The sequence below is a fragment of the Xiphophorus maculatus genome, chromosome 8, assembly GCF_002775205.1.
Source record: "Xiphophorus maculatus strain JP 163 A chromosome 8, X_maculatus-5.0-male, whole genome shotgun sequence".
NCBI classification, from domain to species: domain Eukaryota; kingdom Metazoa; phylum Chordata; class Actinopteri; order Cyprinodontiformes; family Poeciliidae; genus Xiphophorus; species Xiphophorus maculatus.
Window position 1 is genome coordinate 8730077 of NC_036450.1, and position 21086 is coordinate 8751162.

Sequence of the window (21086 nt, forward strand, 5' to 3'; positions counted from 1 at the left end):
TGAGTCAGAGAAGGAGGGAGAGTAATCATGCAATATAAAGAAAAAGGGGGAACTATTTCAGAACGGAAATGGATGTAATTATTAGAAAGATGAGTCAGAGCTCATGAATGAGAAATAGAACATAGCATTGAGCGCACAACAGATGGATGCTGAAAGCAGAAAAAATCCAACCCGGGTCAGCCAGTCAGAGACATAATCAACCATTTTCTGATGGCATTTATATGACAGAGCAGATGCATTCATAGAAAAACATTCTGATTATGATAAATCCCCTTTAATGCAGATATTTTCAAGCTATTATTTACTGCTAACATTCCTCCTCAAACCTCTCCTTCAAGTTTTTGGCTCATTAGCAGATTTTTGTGCCGCCGGTTTAGATATGGTTCTAGAAGTACTAGGTTTTCGATTTCTCCCCAGACTTACTGAAACAGTGCCAAAAGAACCAACGACTCTGATGGCTCAAATTAGCATCCATTCTTCAATTGTAAATGTGGTCGTTGACCGTCAGGCCAGAAGGTAGGAGTGTGAATAGTCCATGTTGGGGGTGCGTATCTATGATACCAACAGGAGATCAGATCTCCTGTAGGTAATGCTCTTCAGTCTAGTTTTGAAGCATACATGAAGTGTTTTTGGAGAGATGTGACCTTTTGCGGCTGATGTTCTGCTGCATTATCCAGTCTAAGTCTAAGTCGAAGTCTAAGTCTAAGGAACAATTGTGCAACTGTGAGATGCGTTGAGGCCATTACCAGGGTACTTATAAGGTAATGGCCTTATTTACAGAACAAAAGCAATCCTTCAGATCATTTGGCCTATCTCTGGATGTCAAAGTGGTGTCAAGGTGGACTAACTCCAGCACTTCTAGTGTTAAAGATGTATTAATTTGTTTACATGCTCAAATGAGCAGTTTGACTATTTATAGCTTTTTTTGTGCGTGTATGCTTTTATTTTGAGATATATGCCTCGTAAAACTTGCATTTCATGTTTTACGTGAAAAAACATATTTCTATATTTCTATATTTAGCTTATATTTAGCACAAATAAGCTAAATATGTCAGCTTATTTGTGCTGTTTTACATTTCAGTTTTGCATGAAATGTAAAACTTGCATTTCATGCAAGTTTTACATTTTGAACAAATTTAGTGTGTGCCAGGTTTGGATATAGGAGGAGGATCTTGGTCCCTAAACACAAACCATTTTTGTTGCTCTTCTCATACGAATTACTTTTATCCTTTCAAATGGCAATAGATTGATAACTGGGAACCTGATTGTGAAGGTTCTTCAGGCTTTTTTAGGAGGGCTTCTTCTTGTATTTTGGACAAGCAACCTGGCATTTAGTACAAAGAGAACATTGTGATTCTTGCTTTATTTTGTGATAAAAAGAAAAATTAGGAAACACGTGGTTACAAAGCAGCTGTTCAATGAAAAACAAATAAATATATCTGTGCTGCTGTGTGAAATTATAAGGCAATATTCCTTATATATTTTGTTGAATGCTTTATGTAAAACATTCAGATCTGTCGTGTGATGTTTTTTTCATGAGTGAAGACTTTTCTGTCATGTTTTTTAAGCTTTTCAAATGCACAACATAATTGATGTCTTCAGAAAATCGAAATTTTCAAGTGAATAAACCTTAAAACCCTCAAGTTGATGCGTACTTAACCATCATGCTGTATTTTGCAAACTTAAGCTGTTGATGCTGACAACCCAAACTGGGCTGTCTCCCAGAGACCTACATTTTCCTAAATCTGGCCTCCTGTTGGTGAGCACTTGATAATGGCCCTGGATTCAAGGAGTGAAGCTAATTAAGGTCAAAAGTGAAGCTGGATCAATATGTTGAGAGTGAAATCTAATTAGGTAAGTGGTTGTGGAGATACTCATTTCATTATGACTGGTCTTGTCTATTAGGCACTCGATTCACAAATTATACCAAAACCCATTTCACAACCGTCAGGCAATAAATAATTTCAATATTTGTCATGAATCAGAAAATAATGATGAAAATGTAAAAGGTAAAACCAACAATATGTGGCCTGTCAGGAAGTACATGGAGCCACCATTGTTTAAAGACCTGCAACCAGTTAAATTTAACTGGTGCTTGTATTGAATATTTGTATTATTGAACAGTACATCAAAAAAAAAGCGGGAGTATTAATTTTAGTTTTCATTGTTAAGTTTAGTCTCTATATATTAGTCTATATAATATAAATATAAATTAAGTAGGGGTGAGGTGATATACTTACACAGTCAGGATGGACATCCTTTAAAATGTTAATCAGTATTTCACGACATGCTGGTTATCATCCTCTTCACCTCCATCTCACCCAGCTACACTAACTCCGTCTCCTTCTGTCCACCTACTGTGGGTGTTTTGTACTCCTTTGGTCTCTCATCCTTAAATATGTCAGCTTATTTGTGCTGTTTTATTATTTCTTAACAGGATTAGTCAGCAGTGGTGTGGGTGCTGCACAAAGGAGTACTTGGGCTTTCATAAATTATAAGCATGCTGTTCAGTAAGAGACTGTCCAGCTTGCACAAGAAACAACTCCATCCATCCATCTTCTAACACCCTTGTCCATACTGGGGTTGGGAGGGTTCTGGTGCCTATCTCCAGCTAACGTTCCAGGCGAGAGACGGGGTACACCCTGGACAGGTCGCCAGTCTGTCGCAGAAGAAACAAGTCAGAAGCCTAAAATTATAAGAAATACAGGGAGGAATCTTGACTAATAATTGAATTGAATAATTGATAACAGTTCAATGATTTTGTTGATGGCAAGTGGTAAAAAGTGTACCTGTCTCAGTAAGGCAGTAGATTGCACTGAGTCTGGGTTTTACAGCAAACAAGGATTCAGTGACAGTGGAAAGGAACCACTTTTAAACCAGAACACACTTCTAGAAGCTCAGCATTTGCAGCTGTATGTCACAACAGGTTGGTGGGTGAGAAGAAACAGAAATGACAGAGAGAAATAGCAGGAGGACCCCAAATATTCATTGTGCCCCCTCACAAATATGTTTTTTAAAATCCTATTGAAACTGTCAAGAATATTCTTTATTTAAAATTTTCATATGTCATAAAGTCCAAGGTTCTTAGATATATTGAAAGAGAAACATGCCTACCTCATCACAGCTCCTCTACCATACTTACCAGTGGGTGAGAGTTGCTTTACTAGATATTTTAATCATCTATTTCACATCACACTTTTTCCAGCTAGTATTTTCTGAACTACATATATTATATGATATAGATTTCTTGTGCCATTGTAACTAAAAGGTTTGTACTTTCAATTCGAAATTGTTTGTGAGATTTCTCCAGAACTTTTAATATTTATTTGCAGTTTCTAATGACTCACATTAAGGAGTCAATATTTTTTCGTTGTATTCATGTTTTCCAAAATTCAAATCCTTGGCAACTCTGTTCTTGTTTGAGAAAGGTTGGATATGGCAGACATTCTGGGTTTGTGATGTTATGACTTCATGCCTCTTACTGCTGTGTCAGAGATGGGGGAGAAATAACTCACCTCCATAAATCTCCACGCCACACACACTAACTCGAGTGCATGCAGGAGCCATTACCCTCCAGTGTCTGTAGTAGTGCATTTTCCAAAAGGAGGAGAAGCCATGCTTCTTGTCTGAATTTTTTATTCCCCGCACTCTCTGTTTCTGTATAACAACTAATAAATAAGCAATGAATTCAGAACATAACATAGAATGGACAGGATTTTATGCCCTCTGCGCCAAGTCTGCTCCTCCTGATGTCTGGTCTTCTTCCTGCTCCAATCTCTTATTGTTGACTTTAAATTTTGCTTCTCTTTTTTATCCTTTAAGGGTTAAATCTTCTGCAGTCCGTCTTGACCTTTTGCACTTGGGCAGTGAATAGAATCAAAATGACTTTGGCCCCGGTGTGTGGAGAAAGCAAAGCGTCTTGTTTTTTGTTTACTTAGTATGACATTTTGCTATGTTAATCCATAAACCCTTGTAGCATTATAGTAATCTTAACACCTTAGATATTCTGAAATACGGTCTGTTCAGATTAGCTCATAATGAAATTTGACAGCATGACTTTGTTTTCACTTTAATTTTAATAGAAAAGTGTGTGGGTTGTCTCAGACAAAGGGTCAGAAAATTCAACACTGTGAAAGAAAGGTTAGTGAGGTCTTTGGCGCCATCTGATGGAAAGCAAGAAAATAAAAGTACAAAACAGTCTAATACAGTCTCAAATGCAATAAATAAACACATAAAAAAATTGCATTTCTTTTAATTAACTTTTTTTTTTTTTTTAGAAAAATGTACAGTTGGTGGTTTTAAACTTTTAGTCCTACTAATCAAGAAATGTGCTAGCATTGTCTTAGATTTACATTTCTTCCCCTCAGTAGTGTGTTAAGAAATAATTAAGCTATGAAAACCTGGCCCTAAGCTCTCAGTTTCTGCTGCAGTTCTCAATTAGTTAATTGTTTTCCCGTTCAGCTTTCTCGTCGTGCATAGTAGCAATACAAAGTTATTTCACATTTCCTGTTTTGTGCAGGCTAATTGAACTCCCCTAGCACATCATATTAATACCAAATAGAATTAGGAAATCATGAATTACTGATCCGAAATTGCTTGGAAATTTGATCAACTAAAAAAAAATCAATCAACTCTTTATCACTCATTTCAGAAAAGACCTCATAAAATATTACATTATATAAATCTTGCATATTATATTATATACTAGTATATAATATAATATATAAATGTATGGTCTACGGCTCAGGTTTTCATGGGTGTGAGAAAAAAAGTCATATTGTTACTTTTTTCTTAAGAAAAAAAAAAGGTCAGAATTCTGACTTTGAAAGAAACTATGTTAAAACAATTTGATTTGAGTTCTGTATTTCCGCTTTCCAAGTCCCGCCTCTACTTTCATTATCCAATCACATAACTCTATCGGTTCTGTTTAGTATTTGCCGCGAGCTGCAAACCTGTTACTCTTGTCAGTGTTTTTGTATGAAAGATTAACGGTAATGAAATTGTTTCTCTTGAAGTTCAGAGAAAATGAGCACGGAGCAAGGAGTTGACAGTGCAAACAGCGTCTCAACGGGGGAGGAAAAGCACCTCAAGAAAGAAGCACAAAAGAGGTAACTGACAGCTAGCTTAGCTCTGAGGGGAGCTAACGTTGCTAAGTGTTCCGTGTGACGTAGCTTAATTAATTTTATTCAGATTTTTGTTGTTATGAAGGCGTTGCACAAGTGGCATTTTTATTCGTCTTTGGGGAGTTTATTGTTGTGAGCAGCAATAAACAAATCAAACACACCAAGAAGCACTTATTAAATAATAACAATCGAATAACGATGTTTTAAAAATATATAAAGTACACAAGCGAGGCAAAGTGTTCCTGTTTTGATGTGTTTAGCTGAAAACTAAGTCTAATTAAACCCAGAAAGTAATGTTCTTAAGAGCCTTTGTGTTGTAAATAAAAGACTACGTTAATGTTATGAAATCTCTTAACCTGTTGACAATAGTCACAGATGCTAAAGTTGCGGGAGTTGCAAAAGTTTAAAAAATATATTTTAATCGTTTAATATTTATTTGTGAAATATATCACTTTTTTATTCATTTTCAATCTAGAACTCCATTCTCAAAGTTTAAGAAGGTCAATTCCCACTTTAAATCTCCTGTAAGTAGCATTTCATCTTTTAAACACTTCTTCAGTAGTGTTTTGCTTCCTGTGCCACACATACATTCAGTTTTTATTTTTGGGGGTTTGAACCTCAAAGCTTCAAGTACCAGACAGCCCTAAAGTGAGTCCTGAAGAAGAGGTTGCAGAACTACAGAAGAAGAAAGAGCAGCTGGATTCAGAGATCGCACAGCTGGAGGAAGAGTGAGTACAGCTGTGTTTTCCATTCTGTATTTTATAAATCTCAGGTCAAACCTCAGTGGTATGTCTAAGACATATGATAATTGTTTGGTCAAATTTTGGTAGCACATGAAGTTAATAGATTTCCATGTAAACATTTAATCATTAAATACCTCAGCACAAGGTTGTGTTTTCTACTCTTGTAATAATTTAATATTCATTAGTAGCAATAATCAGATAAAAATGTGTTTGTTTAAGGCCAACATTAAATGTTTTTGCAGGGGTTGTAGAGTTGAAGAGTTGGACCAGCATATAGATAAGCTGCACGAATACAACGACATCAAAGATATTGGACAGTCGCTTCTGGGACGCATCGGTAAGACATTTTCACATTTTAAAACATTAAAAGTATAGAGAAGAGGGCAAGTCAAATGTCTGTAAAATATGTTTGCATTTATCAAATATACAGTAGAATCCAGATGTTGTCTATGCTGTATGGAAAAATTCATTCATTTCTTTTCTTCATTCACTGTCTAATATTTAAATGAACTATTTCTGTTCTAGGTCATTTAGGTTTACCAAATTGATCTTTATCTGTTAAATTCTAGATTGGTAAGAGATAAAAGTTTCTTATTTATTTCTTAAGATTTCTTTAGTGTTTATACGTTTTCTTTAGTATTTGGTGAAATTGCATATTAAGTTGATTTACTTGGGTCAAACATTCTTATGCATCCTTGCACAAACATATTAGTTTGATGGAATTAAGTGAATCAGGTTTGTAGACCGCTTTGCTCCCACACACCGGTTCAGTCCTTCTCAAAAATGTCCTGTTATTTATTCCATTTTGGAGCTCTCAAGCAGACAGATTTATCTGCTGTCCTGATTCTTAAGTTTTGTATCCTGTGATATTGCTACTATTAAAGCAAGCCATGAAGTAGATGTCTGGAAAAAATGGGAGTATACACATGGGACCTTACAGGAAACTAAGTCACAGAAAAAGTGCAAATCAGCATTTAATTTTGGCTACTCGCATGTGAATAGTTAGGACTTATTTTTGCGGTTCTACAGCCAACCATTAGAGGGCAGCAGAAATGCACATTTGTTTTCTTGTGGCAGGTTCTCCAAATGCTAAGTCTTAAGTTTTTTCATGTGTTTATGCCTTTAGTCATTCATTATGTAATGTTAAGTCCACAGTTAAAACAGCCATTTTTTAAACAATAGTGTATTCATACTGTGTATAAGTGTCATGTAGTAGGGTCAAAACGGGTGAAGTTTACTCCTCTCACAATATTAGGAAGTTATGGTGAATCATAGACATGTCAGCTTGACTCTTGCTCTGTATGTTTATATCTTTGTATTTCAGCCACTAATATGAAAAGAAAAATGTATTCCCTTTCATTCCCCTTTTATTAACTTCTTCTGCATTGATGACAAGTAGTAAAAGTCCAGTTATCTCTGTTTTATGAGATAAAAGCTTCCTATCTCTTTAAATTCCAAGTACAATAAAAAGTTGAGATGATAATGACCTCTTAGTCAACGGAGGTGGTGTTTCCCCTCTGACACAATGACGGCCTTTCACATCACACACACATTGACAGACAAGTACTGTCTCTGTCTGTCCCCATAGATATATTCATACAGTCACACATCCACATGCAGTACAAATACAAACACATATTATCTTCTCTCACCCCTCACTCCTTTTCTTGCTCTTTCTATCTGTCACTTTCACAAAGAGTCTACACTTAAACACTGAGTACTGTTGTACTGTATGTTCTTATACTGAGAGGGACGGGATTTGAGGGCAGGGTGAAAAGTAAAAGATGCCCTGTTTAGCCTCTAAAGACAATTGTCCTTTTGTTACTTATTATTGGTTTCTTTTCATTAATAATTTAAACAAGACATTTTTAATTTATATGTTTCAATATGCTGGCATTATCAGTGTCTTATGGGTAATTTAATGGTATGACCAAAACTTTCTTTGACACATTATTTTTTTCATTAGTTTGTATCAGCTAAATTTGTACACATGAAGTTGGATCACAAAAAGAGAATAAGATAAAAATTGTTGGGGGAAAAACGAACTTGGTGTGCTTTGAATTTGGATCTGAATTCAAACTGACTATCAGAATTGGCATGAATGCGGCATGGTTGTTAGTGAAGGGTCCAAAGAAGAGAAATTGTCCAACATGTCCAATGACCAGCAGTTGTGTGGATGAAGTCAATTCAAGTAACTTTTATTTTCTTTACTAATAGCTTACCAAAAAAGGATAATGCACCATGTCACATTGCTCAGATTATCTCAAACTGTCTTTTTGAAGATGACATTGGTCTTACTTTACTCCTTTGGTTTCAAAGGTCATCAGATCTAAATTTAATAGATCACCTCTGGGGTTTGATAGAATGGGAGATTTGTTTCAAAGATGCACTGCCACAAAATTTTCTGCAACTGTGTGATCTATCATGTCAAAATGGACCAAAATCTCTGAGGGAGGTTTCTAACATCCTATTCTGTAAAAAAAAAATTATGGAGTGCAACTCAAATAACAATGTTATTTAACAAATAATAATTATCTGAGATTTGGCCATGTTTGTTTAACCAAAGTTTTTCACAGAGCTAAATTTTCTCAAAACAGTTTCTGTCAGTATGTTTTATCTATACTTGCTTTTCTATTAGTTTGTTTTGCTTTAAAAGTTTATATTTAATCTTTGGCTTGATTATGTTTGTGTTTTCAATTAAACTTGCTGTTATCTGTACAAACATTTTTTTTTTGTTGAAATGAAGACTGGAAGGAAATAATGTGTGAGAAGGCAAGTTGCATCAACATTACTATCCAAGATATAGTATGTATAGTATGTGGGTATATATATACAGTATATATAGTGTATATCTTGGATATTTAGGAACATAGAGAAAATTATTTTTTTTTACTGTGTTTTACTATTGAGTGATTTAAATTAAATGTTTTTTTCAGTTTCTGATGTCCTTTTGATTTTTTTTTCACTTGATTTATGGTTAATTATAAACCAGCAATAACAGCAATCCTCCTCTACAATCCTTTTAGTGCACTCTGTTAGGTCATTGTACTTACTATCAAATGCTAAAGCTGAAGTTGTGTTAAAATAATTTGCGAAAAAGCAAACAGTTGCATTCTCCTGAGAGAAATTAAAATAAGTACCTAAATGGTCAAGAATGGAAAACTCTTTTCCTTGTGGTAACATTTTAACACACTTGTTTTGTCAAGCCGTATTTTCAAAGTGGCTGTGGATTTCACATGCTGTGGTCTGGTCAGTGTTTAGTGGATTGTTTGAAAAGTGGAGCGGAGCAAGTTGACCCTGTAACCTGTGTGTGGTGTGTGTGTGTGTCTTGCAGCTGCTCTGAGGGGGACCACCACGCGAGATCTCTATGCACACTTTGGTCTTGAACTGGATGACTGAAAATGAAACTTTACAAAGTTTTCAATTCCTTACATAAATGCTTCATGAAACCAGTTAAAGAATATAAAAGATAATAAGAATCTGTTTATTTAAAGGGGGTATCACTTGCCATTTTTAACTTTATCATTTTTATTCTTGTTTTTTGGGATGGGGGTTAGTTGAATTTAATAGATGCAAAATAAGAGATCTGAGTAATAGCATGGAGAAATTGGGCAGAATGCAGCATGCATGTTGTTGGAAACATGCTTGCTGTCGTTTAGCTCACTGCAAGTTACTGCATAATTGCAGACTTTTTTCCCAACCCCCAGCTGGTCTAAAGTGTGAGATTGTAAATTTATTTCTGTTGTGTTCTGTTCTGTTGTGTTGTAACTTGAAGGAATTTTAGTTTCATGCTTTGAATTGCATAAAGTTTGGAGAAGCGTGATTGCAGTGACGTCACTTGTTGATTTTGTAAAAGTTTTTAGTTCTCGGTGTAATTTTCTTGATGCAATCTCTAATGTGCAATAAAAAATACAACGCATTGTCATTTTGGGATATTTATTATGCATTCTCACTTCAGATGAAGATTGAATAGATTTATTTTAGGTGTTTGAGTGATGTTATTTTTTGTAACCCCAAATAAACAAAAGTCTCAATCCTGTTAAAAAACCCATGTTGCTGTCTAGTAAAATAAGTCTGTTCTAAATGTGCTGAATGAAAAGGCTTAATCTTATGGGAGTGGTTTCATCTGTCTATTGATAACTTGTCTAACTGGTATCAGCAGAGGAGTTCCACAAACGTAATCTTCTCTTTTATTATGTCTTTTATGTCAGGCAGGATTTTGTCCCTCAAGTGAGTAATAAAGATTACCTATCATTTGGAACGTGAAACTCATATTATTTTTTTCATATTCTTATGATTGCACCACTGCATCATTTCTTTGCAACGTAATACTGCTTGTTCCTGTGCTGAATGACGGGGATAAATGCAATGTGATCTGCTCACTTTTATGGTTTAATGATTAATGATTAGATTTGTTGCCAAGTACAACCAGCCATTTGAAATGGGTAACGTAAAAGTAAAGATTGTGTAGTGTCTTACTTTTTTTCTTATGGCTAAAGAGAGTACAGTGTTGTAGTACAGATCCAGAGTTTTGTTGCAACAGACCTTCTGCAATCTTGCTAGATTAGGCAACGTGTTTGGAGACATGTCACATTCCTTTTATGTTATGTAAAATGTGAACCTTCTTGTACTAAGCACTTGTCAATGTTGGGAATTTGCTGAGAGCAATGAAGCAAATGGTTAAAATGATCCACTATGTTGCTTTGCATTGCAACAAAGCTATAAGTCCTATATTTTTATATTTGTAGGTCTGCTTTGGCCAGACTTTTATTTTAAAAACAATAAATAACTTGAGCTGAAGCTTGAAGTAGACCCTGACCATCACACCACCACCACCATGTCAAACGGGCAAAATGATGTTCTTTTCTGAAATGCTGCTAGTTGAACATTCGCACATTCCACGTTTTGATCCCCAGAGTATTTTTCTAAAGGTCTTGGTCCTATGAAATGGGCCTCTATTCTTTTCATAATAGTTTTTTTGGCTTTATGCTACCCTATTTGTGCAAATTCTCTTTCTTATAGAATCATCAACACTATTGTTGATTGACACAAGTGGGGCCTGACATACTTTAGATAATCTTTTTTTTTTCTTTACAATCTGCTAAATCATTTAAGTCTTGTAGTAATGTCTTTTTCTGAGATGTTTTTTTTTTTCACCTGCTTCGTCAGACAGGTTCTGTTTATGTGATATAATTAGTTATATTGAGGGCTGTTTCTCAAAAGGATTGCGAATCTAGGACTTAAGATAAAGCCAGGTTTGACATAGCACCATCAGCTCTAGCTTTATCAGTTTCAGGAAGGCCAAACCAGGCGCAGGGGGTGCGACTTTATCAAGACAGGCATTCAGGTAAATGTGCGTCCACCAATTTCTTCAGCTGACCGTGATATCAATCAGGTTCACTGATGCTACGTCGGTTAAATTGCGTACGCCGTACCTCACATCAAACAAACATCATTGTTTGATGAAGGATTGTGAGGAATTGCAAAGGAAACTGCCGCGACATAATGGATTGATTGATTGAATGCTTAATTACCCGCAAAAAAAATAAACTTACCCGCAAAAAACTACATTTCCAACCCGTTCTAATTGGATGTGTCATTTGCTCAAATAAACAACTTTAAACTTATAAGTGAACAGTCAATATTATAACATGTTAATTTGACAGCAGATTTGTTCATGTCACTCTTTGTTTGTTCCGCATATCGATATAAACAACACAACAGACCGTGATTAAATAGAAGAACATTTTGCAGTATTTGGGAAATATGTGGATTAAATGTTGACTAAAGTGCACATGGCTTGTTCTAATAACGTAGAAGGTCCCTAACTACCTCGCCTTTAATTACCTTTATGGTTAACTTCCTGTTGTAGTTGTGCTTTTGTTTTGAATGGCAATTTATTGTTTAGCTGTTAACGTAAGGGCAGCTTAACGGCATCAAAAGACTAAAGATAAATTGTTTATACATTTTTCTTATTAGCAATCCCTTTGATGAAAACAAAAGGTATGTTTATGTGCGTGTATAAAATATTGTGTAATTTAAACTGGCTATTGTTTAATATATGCCAAAACTAAAGTTATTTTCTTATTTCTAATCAGATCATCAGATGATGTTACTCGACTGAATACCAAACTGAGTGATGTTTTAATGCAGGGTGATAGAAAGACCATAACAGACAGATAAGAAAACGAAATCACGGACAAAACATATTGGTTTCTGATCGGCGTAATCGCTGACGGAACAAATAAGGCTTCAGGATCAACTAAGCCTGGTCTGGAGCAGGCTAGCTGCACAGAATAAATTGCCATGGTAACCTGCGCTAATGGTTTTGTAAAATCCAATCAAGGCTTGAAAATCTCGGCTTAATCGGTTTGTAGTTGTATGAAATAACCCTTTGGACAAAAAAGGTGATTAATCACAGTTAATTCATAATTTAAAATAGCGTTACATGATTTTTTCTCTTAAATACAATTGTCACTTGATAGCTACTCCTTATAGGTTACTGTTTTTACAGTAAAACAATATAGCACCAGACTGAAGACTGCTATTAACTCAACCGTCAATTATCTTGATGATTGATTGGATAAAAAAGTGGCGCATTCTGCAGATTTTTAATTAAATTACTTAAGCCTGTTTTATACAATGTTGGAAATGCATTAATAATTGCAAATAAATCAATCAATTAATTTTTAAAATAAGAAAACAAACATTGTATTTCCAAAATGCAGTTGGTATTTATTTAGTGTACACTTGATCATTTAAAGCAATCTATTCATCTGCAGCTAAAAAAAAATACTTCTAGCATTAACATGTGAAAAGTTCAGCCCCTTCTGCTTACATGACATCTATAATGTTCTGTTGATTATTTTATTTTATCTTGAGTGGAAAATGTCGTTAGTTTTGTACAGTTAGGCTTAATTACTGCTCTGGATATGTTTTTTTTTCAGCAAATAGCATAGTTTGGAGTCTCTCCAGTTAACGATTATTTGATTAGCTGACAATTATTTCAATACCCAATTAGTCATGAAACAATTAATCCAGATTTTAAACCCTAAATTGTATTTAATCACATTAAACATTTAAATATATTAAAAAAGCAAAAACAAAGGAAATTTGTAAGTGGCCAAATACTCAATTTATAACACAAACAAAACCACCCGGTGCCATCAATGTGTTTATTTAGGATGTTTTTTTTTTAAATTTCAACATGTCACTGATTACTCATTGAGCAAGTAATAAGCACACAAAAAAATCAAGTAGCAAATTAAATAAATCTGTACCAGTTAAGAAGCTGAAGACGATCATTGTCACAGTTTAGCTTTATCATCACTGCAGTATCAAGCATAGCTTGGCGGTCATCAGAGTTAAATTCTTCTTTCCCATCACTTTAAAACTCATGTTAAAATTGTTCATATCTCTTGCTCATTCCATTTACAAATGAGCTTGGTTCTTGTCTCTTGTGATGTAATTGACCCAAATGCACAATAAGCAGAATTAGCTACATTTTTCATCAAAGCTCTTTTTACCAACCTTTTATTCATGCAGTTTTGTAGTAAATATTGATACTTTATTACCTAGCTGTGTTTAATTTAAAGTGTACATTTTATAATAGAAGTACAACAGTAGAGGTAAGCTTTAAAAATAACTGCACTTTTCCAATAACCGTCTGAGATTGCAATCGGATCAGCATTTTGCCAGTTTGAAAATTTCCAGGTTAAAGGTCTATAAAGGGGAGAAACTGGTTCTTCTAATTAGCACATTTCAACATCCTGCCCTGCCTCATTCCTTGCTAATCTGTTGGCCTCTTTTGTTGACAGTGCAGTAGTAATTGAGTGGAGCAGAGCATGGTGAAGCAGGACTCATTTTACACTGTTACGGTCTTGTCATTACCGGGTGGAGACGGCTGTGTGGGCTGGCCTGTTTGGGTCCTCACCATTTGAAAGCCAGAGAATATAGCGGATGCACTGGGTGGACAGACTGTGTACACCATGAGAAATGAGCGTATGGGCGTATTCCAGATGGTCTCCACTGGCTTAACAACCAGTACACCTACTTTGACCTGACTTGCATGATAAATGCTGACATAACATGATTCTTTATTATGAATAATCCCTGTGGATTTAACATGACTTTCGACTTATGAGTTTTGAAAGAATAGAAACCCTACTCCAAGAGTACGTTTTACATTTAAAAAAAGTAAACATAGTATATATTGTTAGTAGTAGATACTAGCTCTTTGTCTGTCTCCTATTATACTGTCATGTCAGTGACAGTTTTAACAAAAATGTAAAAAAAAATAAATAAATAATAAATGTAAATTTTAATAAAATGTACATACACCAGCTTCAGTCTGTTGCAATTTGAGTGTGTAAAAGCAGGTTTTGTAGTGTCAACCTGTCCCCTGCCACTTTTTTCCTGTAAATGGCAGTGATAAACTCATCCCGCACGCCGGCGAGCCAAAAAGGAGCAGACCCCTAGCCTGCCGGGCCAACAAGCAGAGCCGCATTTCCTCTCCCACACCGCAGCAAACCCCACCTCTCCCGGACGAGACGTAATACCATCTCTCTCTCTCTATTGGTCCGCTCAAGCCGTCTGTCAGCGTTTATTCCTGATTCACTGATTTGACACTGACTGAGGTGGGCGGGCTCCTCTTAGAAAATTATAAGGTCATTTGAATTACGCCTGCTTGTGAACTCACCGGTTACAATGAATCGAAGGATATTATAAATTATTGTGATCCTGATGATGATCGTAGGGTCAAAGTCGACGCGTATCGCTCGGGCATTTTCTCAGCAGCAGCAGCGGGAGGTCGTTGCGGGGTTGACCACAGGAGGAGAGCCCAGTGCGAGCGTCTGCCTGGGTGCGTTTGTCTGAATCTCTATCCAGCCGGAGGGAGCGACCAGGCTGGCCTGTAAGCCGATCAAGGTGGAATCTCCCACAACGAGTTTCACATTCGGATCGCTGAGCACCTACATGCTGTAGCAGTGAGAGGAAGGGGGCAAGGTACGTAAAAAAATCCTCATCCCTGTACCACAACTAGGGGCTTGGTGTGCGCCAACTACGCGGATTGGTGGTCAGGTTTTTATTCCCTGGGAGAAAGGAAGATATTCCTGACACTTTCTCGGTATTATGAGCGATTGACCCACTTATATGAATCAAAGAGTTCACTCTGATCTGTAATTTCAGGCAGCTTTAGATCCTTAAAAGGTAAATTATGCATATGGAGACCGCATGCCTGTTCATCATGAAAGATACAGCTGCTGCTGTCGTGCTGTCCATCCGCTTCCTTAAGCAGAGGCGCACACGTTACGCAGCGCATCCTGCCAGTGTAGAAAAGCCCATCACCACGATGAGCCTCATCTTGTTACAATACAATAAACACAAACCGACCGGCTCAGAAATGAAGGCCGTATCTGAAGCGCACATGGCATCTGGTTAGAGAGGTTACCAGCAGTGGGCTGAGCCTTCCTCTCCGTACCAGATCCCCCACCGCAATATGATGCTCCGCGCCTTTAAATTTCCGGGTTCAGCGACGGCGGATGATGAAGCTTTTGTCTCTGTCCGTCATGTGGCTGCTGCTGCCTTTCTGTCATTTCTGATTTTGAATCACTCTCAAATCCCATCCGTTATTAATAGCGAAGTAAAATTAGGGTATGACACGGAGCTTGTTTAGGTTTCATATTTCGGCTTAGCGATGAAAATCACAATCGCAGCCACATGTTGGAAAAGAACACAATCACAATTTTGAAGCAAGAAAGCAAGCTATCACTGAATGTACGGGCTTCTTTTAAGGGTGATTAAGAGAGGAGACTAGGGCTGGTAAATTTCTTATAAGCAGGGATATAATATTTACAGACAGATCTCCTTTCCTTGCTACCAAGTAGCCGTAGCCACTAACATCAGTAACACTTCAGATGCTTTGTGTTTAAATAGGGTTTCCTCAAGGTCTTAAATGTTCCTCAGCTGCAAGAGAAAAGTAAATGATTTTTTCAGGAAGCTGTGTATTTCGTTTAATAGTTTATTTTATTACTACACAAGCAAATTTCACTAACCATTCATTAGGATGTCTTGCTAGAATTTATTATGATGCAAAATGTCGCGGATAAACCAACACTACATATAATACTGAACACACCATGTTGTTGATGGTGGTGGCATAATGAAGTCTAAGGGAAGATGGATGTAGTTAAATATAGGACAAATGTCCCCTTTTTCTCTGATATGCCTAAATGAAATCAAGAGCAATTATTTGCCTTCAGAAGTCTTCTAATCGGTGAATAGAATTAATCTGTTGATTAACAATTGAATGAACTGACCAGGCAATGAGATCATTAATGGGAGCAGCAAAGAGTTCAGTGACTGACAGCTTAAGAAGGAGAATCTCGAAAAGTCAGCTTGTAGTCATGCATTTAAGAATCTGGCCTTTATGGAAGAACAAGATTAAAAAACCATTGTTAAAGAAAAACTCTAAGTCCTGTGCTCAGTTTGTGAAAAATCAAGGACTTTTGTACATGTCCTTGACAAGTACAAGTATGTGAAATAAGGTTCTCTGGTCAGATTAGAGCAAAATTAAACCTTTTCATGTATCAGAAAACTAATGTTTCACATCATCCAAATGCACCATGCTGAAACATGGTGGTGGCAGCATTGTAATGTTTGGACGCTTCTGTAAGAAGGGCTTCTTAGGCTTGTCACAATAAAAAATTTTGCTGGACGATAAATTATCTCAGGAGTTATGTGATAAACGATAATTTTGCTGTTTTGAGACCGTTTTCAAATAATATAATGTTAATAGCATAATAATGCAAGAACATACTGTCGAAGATCAATAAACTTTAAATTCTAATAAACATTTAACACTGGAACTGGAAGAGATTTTAAATATTCAAATTAAATAAACAAAACAACAGAAACAACAAATAAAATTGATTATAAAATCTCTGAACAAAATAGTTCTTCAAAAAAGGGCTAATTGAGATCAAAGCACCAGACTGAAGACTTTTGCCATCCATTTGTATTAACCTTTTTAGAAACCTACTGGGTAGATGGTTCTAAAAGTATTGATCCAGAGTCCAAATCCAATAATAACAGTATTGCATGCCACACTTAAGGATTTGTTTTGTGCAAAATGTTTAAGTCATGCATGGTTTTTCTTCTAATAAACAGTACTGTGTTGCACTGTATATAGACAGTATATACAGTACAGACCAAAAGTTTGGACACACCTTTCTAATTCAATGGGTTTTCTTTATTTTCATGACTATTTATAAGGCAAGAAATCCCACTTATTAACCTGACAGGGCACACCTATGTAGTGAAAACCATTTCAGGTGACGACCTCTTAAAGCTCATCAAGAAAATGCAGAGTGTGTGCAAAGCAGTAATCACAGCAAAAGGTTGCTACTTTGAAGAAACTAGAATATAAGGGGTATTTTCAGTTGTTTTACACTTTGTTGTTTAGTGCATGTTTCCACATGTGTTATTCATAGTTTTGATGCCTTCAGTGTGAATCTACAATGTCAATAGTCGTGAAAATAAAGGAAACTCATTGAATTAAAAGGTGTGTCCAAACTTTTGGTCTGTACTATATTATACTGTATATATAGAGGTTTTGAGAAATGTGAAAAAATTTGAGAGATACAAATACTTTTGTAAAGGAGTGTGTACACCAAGCCTTAGTTAGTAGTTCAAACTTGGCACAGGATGTGTAAACAGAATCACAGTCGATAACATTCTTTGGCGCTATGGCAGCGCATACTCAAAAAACCCTTCTTGTGTACATACTCTGCTAGCAGTATTTGTGTAAGTGGTCTAATGCTTGGCCTGAAAAGATTCTGATTTGTAGTTATATATAGGTGTGTGTGTGTGTGTGTGTTTCCCCTCAGGATGATGCGTCTGGCATGTTGCACAGTCCTGCTGTTTGTGTTGAGGCTGCTGGTGGGCCTGCCTTGGTACCAGGTTCTTCCAGCCATCCTGATCTTCTACCTTGGAAGTGGAGGATGGAGCTTTCTGGATATTGTTGTCAAAACAATTGGCAGAGATCTACAGTAAGCATAACATATATATTCATATGTCAAATGTATTCAATTATACCACGTTTTGATATTTTACAACACAGAATTGGAATTTCTGCTACCGACCTTTAACAGCCCCTGTATAGATAATAATCATTCACTGCAGCTTTAAAACATGTAAAATAATAGAACAAGAATTATATTTAGGGCTTGCTTGTTTAAACCAGAGGAAAATCCTCTGATATAAAGTAATATCAATTTTCCTTTAATAAAAATATTTTACAAGTTAGAAATGTTTCTCTTTTGAAAATTTGTCTCATAAAATTATACATTTTAATCTAGCGGTAATGATTTATAGATATCAAGATATCACATTAATTATTCAGATAACATAAACTTCTCATTTCTCTCTGTCAGGACATAATTGCAAAGTGCCGTTTTGATTATTGATTCCTTCACAGGCCCTTCCAAGAGTATTCACAGTCCTTTATTTTATTTTGTTTTCTTATAAATTGTCACCTGACAATTTCAGATTTCCCTCAACCCCCCTACCTAAATACTTTGTAGTGCCATCTTTTGGGGGCACTTACAGCTGGAAGTGATTTGATGGTACATTCTTCTTTGCAAAATATCTCAACTTCTGCCAGATTGGATGAAAATCACTTGTAAACATCAGTTCGCAAATCTTGCGATTGATTCTCAGCCACAAATGAACTTTGATCTAAACCATTACTCTGTATGCACTTCCAAACCTCTTAACATGAACTTGGACTGCTTTACTTGTTCCTGCTTAAAAAAGGGTCTGTTCACAGCATGATGCTACCACATTGTTTTGGTCTACCACATAAAATCAAAAGTTGTGTTTTGCAAGTGACTGAAGCCCCATTTCCTTATTTAATAGCAAGCCTAAAACATATCTTCAGATCAGATTTCATTTGCAGAAATGTTGATGGGCCACATGATAGTTTCCAAGGTGCTAGCTTGACATATATTTCTATGGAAAAAATGCCAAGAATGCAGCTAGATGGTGATTATTTAATGTGTGAACCTTGAGCTAATATTTACAGTTAAAGGTTTCTATGGTGATATGCTGTGGTTAACTTCCTTTTCCCCCCCATCACTGGTTAAACGGGAAACTGTAAACAAAAACCTGTCCTTTTAAAAACCTCCTCCAAACAAACACACCAAAGTGGTCCAACTAGTAGTGGTGCATATTTCCGATTAGTACGTGTAAAATAAGGACTCCATATTTGTGAGTTAGAGGTACATATCCTCATTTTCATATACACATACCTGCATCTTCTTTTGATAAAACCGGTAAGCTTTTTAGTTTTACTCACAGTATTACCTTGAATATTTCTATGAACCAAGGATAAGAATTCAACAATTTCACCTGGGCTCTGGCTAACATTTCCACTGTGACTCATTGGATGGTATTGTGTGATGTAGTTTGACAAGCCATTGGCATTTTGTTCACATGTGCACTTGTGACAGATAGTGGTATGCTACAGTGTATGACTAAAATGTATGTGGTGTCTTTATGTGTTCTCCTAAACTTTGCATTAGCAGTAGAAAATTAGCTTAAAAAGGCTACACTAAACAGCTTACTACTATTCTTAGTTTTCTTCTTTTGCAACAGGGAGAATCCCAATAGTTATGTGAGTGAAAATTAGATGTCTGAACTACAGTAAACTGCATTTATCTCGACAAGCATAAAACTAATCCCTTATGCAATGATAAGCATTTCCAACAAGATCACAGTACAGCCATGAAATTGCTTGGCTTGTTGGTTTTTATGAGGTTTTTGTAATAATTTACCTCAGTCAGCCATGGCTTCTGCTTGTACCTCTGTGTAATAAATACAGAGTACTGAGCGTTACTATTAAGTCAGACTTTGCCCCCTGGATATGCTTATTAAAATATTTTACTTCTCCTGCTATGAATTGCATGTGTGTCGATAATGGATCTAATTATATATGAACAATAACTTAAAGGTATATTTGTACCTTCTAAGTATACCTAATATAAATGCATGTTTTGTAATGCTTCCCAGCAAATGAGGCATGCTTCATGAAACTGCCAGCCAAGTTGACATTTCTTGTTAAATATTATGTGTAGGTTAGGATTCTTTTGCAGAAGGACTTTTATCTTTGTAATATAATAAAATCAGTTCTAAAGCTGTAACTCTAAGGTGTGTTGTATTTTTCTCCTAAAGTGCGGCCTACGTGCTACTGCGCGTGAAGCTGAACGTCAAGCGACATGTCAGAGAGAAGAACACTCTTCCAAAGATCTTTGCAGAAACTGTGCGGCGTCATGGCGACAAAACTGCTCTCATCTTTGAGGGGACCGGAGAGAGGTGGACTTTCCGACAGTTGGATGAATACTCCAACCGAGTGGCCAACCTGCTGCTGGATCGTGGCTTTAAGGTAAAAAAAAAAGATTGAATTAGAAATAATTTGTAAAACTCATTTTCTCATCTTTCATTTTTAAAAATGGATACATTTTTTGTCACATTATAACCACAAACCTCAATGTGTATTTTTTTTATTGTACTGTCAACACAAAGTCATACATATTCATGAGGCAGAAGGAAACCGAGGCATGGTGTTCATAATTTTCGTCATGAAAAAGTTGTGAAGAGTTGCCTGTTCTTCAAAGAAAAGCATCCCCACAGCATCATACTGCCAACGTCTTTTTAGGGTGATACGTTAGACTGGAAAGTTCTGTCCAGAGCATTTTCACAATCACAAAGGTCTGCCTGGATGCACTATTTATTTAGTTAGTTCTTCTGTTTTAGGTGCTCTGCATGTAAAATCAGCTTTCCAATAGTATAATTGCCCAATTGTTTGTACATTTTGATTCTAAACAACTGAGCCTGAAAGAGAGACTAGTGATGGGGGGGGGGGGGGAAAAAACTGGTTCATCGCAATCAATATCACAATTGAATTTTTAATAATACACAAACTGACTCTATTTCCTCACAAGGTAACTTCTGGAGGGAAATTGTTTCACTGGAATTTAATTGGGAGCATCAAAGTGGAAGGAATGAGTGCAAGTGCATGCCACACTTTTCTGAACTGGTGGTGGCAGTATCATGCTGTGGGGATGCTATTTATTCTTCAGCAGGGAAAGGCTGGACTTTTCAGATTCTTATTTGTAGGAAAAATTTGAACGCCATATAGAATTTCTTTCTGTCTTAAGTATGC

At 36.2% G+C, this 21086-nt stretch overlaps 1 protein-coding gene across 2 annotated transcripts in view; it reads left to right on the plus strand.

The window, feature by feature from the left end:
- Positions 1-4926: 4926 nt before the first annotated feature.
- slc27a4 (solute carrier family 27 member 4) overlaps positions 4927-21086 on the plus strand; it is a 28210-nt gene continuing 12050 nt past the window's right edge. Inside the window, exons 1-3 of one of the 2 annotated variants that reach the window (XM_005799663.3) lie at positions 4927-5108; positions 17752-17913; positions 20096-20306. In XM_005799663.3, coding sequence (XP_005799720.2) covers positions 5026-5108; positions 17752-17913; positions 20096-20306 — 456 coding nt within the window. In that variant the 5' untranslated portion in view covers positions 4927-5025. Of the gene's footprint in view, positions 5109-14498; positions 14870-17751; positions 17914-20095; positions 20307-21086 lie in introns of those variants that run through there. The other variant, XM_023338315.1, reaches the window with a different exon arrangement.